The 6,974-nt window shown below is 39.1% G+C and overlaps 3 protein-coding genes across 4 annotated transcripts in view; 2 read left to right on the top strand and 1 right to left on the bottom strand.

Moving 5' to 3' along the window:
- Positions 1-9, top strand: part of LOC148726551 (uncharacterized) — a 1,437-nt gene extending 1,428 nt beyond the window's left edge. Inside the window, exon 2 of the mRNA XM_088728580.1 lies at positions 1-9. This exon is cut by the window's left edge and continues 1,062 nt beyond it. The gene's annotated coding sequence lies outside the window, so the exon portion shown is untranslated.
- The window catches only part of LOC148726550 (uncharacterized), a 10,571-nt gene extending 9,902 nt beyond the window's left edge, over positions 1-669 (bottom strand). Inside the window, exon 1 of the mRNA XM_088726539.1 lies at positions 354-669. Coding sequence (XP_088582665.1) covers positions 354-461 — 108 coding nt within the window. The 5' untranslated portion in view covers positions 462-669. The remainder of the gene's footprint in view (positions 1-353) is intronic.
- Positions 670-1,781: 1,112 nt separating this feature from the next.
- LOC111342472 (uncharacterized) lies at positions 1,782-6,796 on the top strand. 2 transcript variants are annotated; one of them, XM_088726554.1, is made up of 3 exons: positions 1,782-2,371; positions 4,875-5,280; positions 5,887-6,796. In XM_088726554.1, the coding sequence occupies exons 1-3, from the start codon at positions 2,219-2,221 to the stop codon at positions 6,027-6,029; spliced, it is 702 nt and encodes a 233-aa protein (XP_088582680.1). In that variant the 5' UTR covers positions 1,782-2,218; the 3' UTR covers positions 6,030-6,796. The 2 variants fall into 2 exon arrangements, with proteins under 2 accessions (XP_088582680.1, XP_088582679.1); XM_088726553.1 differs by having other exon boundaries at positions 1,813-2,371; positions 4,875-5,352.
- Positions 6,797-6,974: the final 178 nt, after the last annotated feature.

Below are 6,974 nucleotides of genomic sequence, written 5' to 3'. Positions count from 1 at the left end.
TAATAAACGTTAATTGAAGCTCCCCTTAAGGGCTTTTCAGCCACAATGTAGACACTCCCCACTGGTAGGAGGTAGACCAGTGGGCTATTTACAGAGTGCAGCCGAGGAGTTGAACTAGGGGCAACCGAGAACAACTCCACAAACCCTTAGAATAACAATAAAGGAATATATTTCGTAGCTACTTCTTTTTCAAAATTCTCCGCGGGAGTATGCCCCTTTACTCCCCCCCCTACCCCTCCCTGAAAGGTAAAGCGCGTGGTGTCACACACGATGGCTATGTGGTCGAAAATTTAACCTCTACCAGAAAATCAAGCTTAGGGGCTCTGAATGAAACTTAATTTTTATTATGTTACCTTAACATAGTATCGGGGAATATTTGTCAGCCTCGAGGCCCATTTAGGAGGCTCGTAGTGGTGAAGTTGAGTCAGCTTGTTTATGCCACGATGAAGATTTCTACTCATTTCTGAAGAGAGTAGACTTTATCAGCCGAGGTTCAATAACCAAAATTATGCCATTTCTTGCAAAATTCGGCGAGAAATTTATATGATTAAAAATACTCCGACTTTCGCGACTCGCAACATTTTTGCTGATTGAGCATTGATTGATGTCAGCGGACTTTGAGAGACCAATGTCATGTAATAGGGCCTCAAAATTCTCTTCGAGCTTGAGTTGCCTTTGGTGAAGAGTACTTTTACTTGTTATCATCCTCAAGTCAAACTATGACTTAATTCCTTTTTATTTTTCCGATGGAAGGGGAATCCAGGGCTGCCTTTGACCTTCCCATACCCCTTTATGAGATAATTATTTTTAATTCCATCCCATGAAAATATTATAATTCAAGTTGACGACAACGCGCGAATAACAAGATTCAGATACTAAATTCCTAGCCTGTCCCCGCCCAAACCCGCTACACAAAAGAGAGAACAGCAGTTTAAGCTAACACGAAGGGTTCACGGAAATCTTACCCACCTTCTGGAATTCAAATCCTTTTTACATTTCTGTATAATAATCTTTTAATCTTGTGCAAAATAAGGTGGTTGCCAAAGCAAGGCGCCTTTATTAAACCAGTCACGTCATTTCAGTCCCAAAATCAAACGATCTGACGTTATCTTAAACAGCATTTCAAAGAGGAAAATTTATCGCACCCTCTGTGTACTAAACCCTTAAACTGCCACGAGTGACCAAGAGAGAATTTCACTTTACAATATGAATACTAATATCAAACAGACAAGTGATGAGAATAAAGAAAAATGTCAGTTAGGGAGTCATAAGTTGAACCCGTGCTAGATTCTCCGAAGTAAATTCATAAGAATTGCATGACTGACAGTAAGGAGAATTACGAAAGAGATCTTGAGAGTGAAGGTATTAACGGATCAGACACATCTAAACGGTGGTGTGTCGTTCAAACATTAAAAAAAATTTTTTTTCTTGAATGATACATTCTACCATACATACAGCAGACTTAGACGTAGAGTATATAAAACAAGGAAAAGGCTTTCTTGTACGTGTTTTGTTCGTTTGTAAAAACTTCTCGTAGATTCCACTCCAGCTATCTTTGCATAATGAGCCACAAGCTCTCCTACTTACAAACAATTACGGAATAAAGAGAGCAAATCTGTATATTACTTTGAAGTCAATCAGTCAGTTTGAGCAATCACCTGCGCTTCAGGAGTGCAAAAGCTTTTGAATAGTAATCTGTTTGTTGTTACCGTAAATTTTGCATGGTTAAAAGCCCCCAGGGTGGAATATATTGCTTTGTGCCAGCGGACAATGGTTGACTTTTCAAAATAACTCTGATTTTGATGGAAACTGTTAATTGCAACTCTATTGTGTCGTCCCTTATTGTTTTCATTCTTTCAGCTTGGTCTTGACGCAATTTGCTTTCTCTTTTATGTTTCTTTAAATGCGGCTTAACTCATTTTCATTGAATCATAACCTTAAGGCTATTTCATGGTTGACCGTGAAATAAATTCGCAGACGATTGTTTTTAGTTCGGCAGAATTTTTCTCATGTTTATCGAGAAATGAATATGTATGTTAGATGTTAAGACGTTTATCAAAACAGTAAGCTCTTCAGTTAGTCTTCGCAAGGATAATCTAAGAAGAGAGCAAGGCTCTGTGATATTTTGGATCAGTCGACAATCGTACTTCAGCTTTTACAAGCAAAAAGGTTTCACAAGCCGAGATTTAAACGGGGTTTCGTCAGGTAATTCCACGAAATGCTGAAAAAGTTTTCTGTTGCAAACGTTCCACCTCGCTTCGATTTCACTCAGTTGCCAAACAGTGGAGAGGACAGTGGCTCTCACGTGTTCTGTCACGGAAAAACAGCACAACTTCACTCGAGAATTGGAGGTTTTCAAGATGAAAAACAGGTAAGTACATTAGAGCGTCTTTCATAGCAAAACAAGTCTATTTTGATTATCTGGATATAGTCTACGGCCAGATCATGCTGACAGCTGAGACTAGCTGAGCCACAGTTACTCTTGTAGCATAATTTTCCTACCGCAAAGAAAATTTCCCGCTTGAATTTTTATCAATACTTTATTTGCGCGAGTCTCAAAAACAATTTTATGAAATATTTCAAGTGAAAGAGAAATGCTCACAATTCGAGAAATGGTATCGATCTACGAATTTCGTACGTTCATATATTTTATTGAAAAAAAAATTTATACCTCAAAGAACTAACCAGTACTCAACGATAACAGATCTCGTGGTCTTTTCAAATTGAGGTACTTCTAAAAATTTGGTGCTTGGATGAAATTCTGCGGTTTTGTCTTTTAAAGCTAAATAAAGTACTTTATTCATCACATTCAAATAAACTTTATCTATCAAGTACAATCGATTTTCCCTACGAAAGAGCACAGTTGAACAATTAGAAAGCAAACCTAAAGATACATCTTAAAACGTTAAGAAGGTCTAAAGAGTTTCAGCTGAATGAATTGCGTGCGAATCGCGTAAGCTTGTAAAGTGTCGTCGTCGAGTTGAAGTGGTTTTGCGAAAAAATCGCTTTAAATATAGTCCTGCGGTTTTGTAACCCTACAGATTCACTCGTTGATTAACCATGAATCTCATATTGTTTTGACTTTTAGCTGAACAATGATGCAAAAGATTTTAATAAGTTAATTTTAGCGCCTGCCAAACTAGGGTATTGACAATTCCGCCTTGAAGGAAAAAATCGATTGATCACAGCTTTTCTTGTCTTGAGCTATCACGTTCTCACCATAATCAACTTTAATTGGCTCACGCAGTTTTTCTTGAAATAAACTAAACCCAATTTCGTCATTTTCACACTGTTTTTGGCAATAGTTTCCTAGTTACAATAATAACATCAAACACAAGAGCTTGGCGTCCAAGTGTGAAACTGCTGAAAATCTTCATGACTCAAATTAAAAGATGTTTTGAGCACGGAAAAGAAAAACAGAAATAAAACAACAAACTCTACCTGAATAAACCCAATAAGATTGTTTCTGTTGAAGTAATAATCGACTTTGGAATTTCTAATTATGTGTACCGCTAGTATTAATGATAATTTGCTTGACTGAACATGGCTTCACAATCGTAAATTGATTAGTTTATTATTCGCAAAGACGTCGGTAGAAAAACACACACAACACTTTGAAGATACCATGTAGATTTAACAACTTTTTAGGATCAACCTTCATGCGCATCACAAAATAACAGAGATATAACGAGCGTTCTTATTGGTCAAAAACCAATGGTTTAAAGCAGCGGTAAACGTTCACAGAATTTTTCAAAGGCAATAGAACACACTTTTGATAGTTTACCGGAGTAATAACTCACTTAGAAAGCTGAGAGAACACTCGAAATGTTTGTCATTAAAAATTTTCTTTAGCTCTCCCAACATCTTGCGTGAGTTATTACTCATTCTTACTCCGGTACATTGATAGAAAGTGCGTTATATTTCACTTAATTTTCCGAAGGAAGGTAACAACCCCGAAATGAAAAGCATTCCTTCTAGTCTAAAATCATTTTAACCGATTGGAACGTTGTCAATTGAATGATATTAAGTCTTTTTCAGCTCCACTGAAATGACCTGTGTTCTTGTTCGATCATCAGCTATAGGAAAACAGGTGATTCAGTTATGGTTGATCATGACCCTTCCATGATCCTTCATGATTTTTCTACCATAAACACGGTTCAGTAACCAATGAAATGTACCTAAGCTTTCACAGTTCAAAACTGAAGTTAAGGCACTACTGCAAGACAGTAAAAACAGGTACCAGGAACTAGGAATTTGTTAAATGGGAACGGGGATTCCTCTTTTTTTCGTTGCAAAACGAAAAATTGGCCTTAGATCTACCGGACCTGACTAGACTTTGGAATGGGACACCACCGCCTTTGTGGAGGTTGTCTTGTTAAGCAACTAGTAAATTAGAACTAAAATAATTAGACTCTTCGCTATATATTTCTATGAATTATACATGTAGATTGTTCGGGCTTCTTCTTCAGCTATCACACGATAGAAATCTTGAGTTCGTAATTCAGCTCTTGAATAGGAAATGTGTAGCGTGCGCATGCGCGCGTATTTTCGCTCCGAGGAGGGCTCACGCTCGAAACGTCGGCTTTAGAATCTCTTTACGGTGGCCATTTTACATTATCACCACAGCTAATAAAACCAAAATTTCTTGTTGAACTCCCGCCCCCCACCCACCCCACCCACCCCACCCACCCCACCCACCCCACCTACCTCTGAAGCAGCATCACATTTTCATTTGAAGCAGGAGCCCATTAATGGTAATGGACTCCTGTTTGAAGCGAACCCTTTCTTTAGTGCTTAGCGTAGCCAATCAGGTTGCTGTATTTGTGGTAGAAAGTTATTACATGTACACTGACAAAAAATATACTGATATCCAGGGAACAAGATCGAGGAAGGAATCCCTTATGCCACCGATTCCATCAGCAAGAAATTCACCTTCCTTCAGAAAAACGTCAAGTTCGCGGGGTAGTGATGGATTACGAAAATTGTCGGGGAGAGATCTGGACCAGAATAACAATGACATGAATGGACTCAAAGTTTTTGGTGAAACTGGCGACCTGGCAATCAATTCTGGGAAGAAAAGCACGGCTGAGAAACTCAGTGACACTGGATTTCAGCTTTATACTTCCAAAGAATCGAGTAAACTTCCAAAAATATTAAAACCTAAGAAAAAAGTCAGCAAGGGGTCGAAGCGGAAAAAGACAAATGCTATAAATGATGAAAGTCAAGAAAGTGATGTTAATGCTCGGTTGGGAGCGATACAGGATAATGAAGGCACCTCAGGTGAATTATCTACGGGGCAAGATGGTGGAGAACTTTATAATAAATATGGAATGGACCTTAAAAGAGATTTCAGTAAGTTATTGAATTTTTGCAATTTTTGTCCAAAATCAAAAAGCAGCGTACTCAAGGTGGACCAAAGGCTACAATTATGATTATCAACAAGGGAAAACTAGGGAGGAAGTTGGGGGAAAGAGAACCTCATAGGTCTGGCCAATTCCACTTAAGTTATTTACCGGAAATATTTATTCCGTAATTAAGAAAATATACTTCCTTACCGGAAGTATGTTTTCCGAGACGTCCGCTTGAAGCTTGAACTCGCTTTGATTTTCTGATTGGAAGGTATATCACGACGGAGAGTTTAGAAGTCAAAGACAGATGTTATTCGTCTTTTATCTCTACTACTGAGCGTGTAATTCAATAGTGGAGCGTTGGAGCGTGGAATTGGAAGGTTTTGAGTTTGAACCCGTGAGGGAGAAGATTGAAAATTTTCTGTATTTCAATACCAAGCCCAATAACAATAACAACGGCGCTGAGTATAACAGTAGATTATCATGTTCTCTTTTTATAACGCCTCTGAACAGTTATTTCTGTCTTTTGATTTTTCAGATATGGAAGTGACCAGGCCATTCACTTTCTCGTATTTTCCCGACATTCATATCAAGAAAAAGAAGAAAGAGAGTGACAAAGAGACCGAGGGTAAAAAACAGCGAAAAATATCCAAGGTTAAAACGCCTTCGAACCTTCCGTGAGCTAGTGCAAAGCACCAGAAAAGCTACTTTTGAGCTTTGTCAAGTCATTTATAATTTTAAACAATTCTGACTGTAAGAGAAGCTCGGTGATGACCATGCGAAACTTCAACAGAAGCGAGTAAAGCTCAGCACCGAAAGCACCACTGCGTTCAAAACTCGACAAAATATCCAAGAACATCGACTCTTCAGAGACTGGTCATTTTCTATCTGGAGGGGTGGGGGCGTTGGGAGGATTTTCCTTGTGTCACGATAATAAGGCTCTGTAATTATCTCCTTATGATGTCACCCCCACCCCACCCCCTCATTGGCACTTAGTTGGAAGTCAATTTCCCCACGTCTTTCCTTAATGTACTCTTTAGCGACGACTGATTCCCCTTCCGTTCCCCCCTGAAAACCCCCCAGAATCCTCCATACTCCCCTCCCCAGATGATAATCAGTGACTCAGTCCCTAATGTGGATATGAATTATGAATTTGTTTCCAGGCGATTCAAGACACTGCCGTCCTTAATTTATGTCGTCTCCAGCAATAATACATCGTCTTGTGTTCTTTAACAAAAGAGGAACTCATGGGATGGACGATTAGAAGAATTGACTGAGCTAATAATTTTTGGGTACACTCGGATTTCTAAAGAGGGTCTTGAGAAGTTCTTATACAAATGGTCTTTGGCCCAGCGTATTTCATAAATACTTCACAACTGATGAATTGTCCAAGAAGGATAAATGAGTTTTTCCAATACTGTAAGAAATATACTAAATTTATTCTACTATTTACAGGAAAAGCTTTCCATGGTCTGAGTCTGTGAAATTCACACTTCTTCGGTCCCCCCTTCCCCCCCGCCCCCACAACACGGTCTGAGTCTGTGAAATCCATACTTCCTCGGTCCAGCCTCCCTCTCACCCCCCCCCCCCCCACCCCAACCCAACGTCTCCAAAACTGAGAGCTGT

The sequence above is a fragment of the Stylophora pistillata genome, chromosome 7 (assembly GCF_964205215.1).
Source record: "Stylophora pistillata chromosome 7, jaStyPist1.2, whole genome shotgun sequence".
Taxonomy (NCBI): Eukaryota; Metazoa; Cnidaria; class Anthozoa; order Scleractinia; family Pocilloporidae; genus Stylophora; species Stylophora pistillata.
The sequence above is the reverse complement of the archived record's forward strand: the minus strand, read 5'-3'. Positions and strand labels throughout refer to the sequence as shown.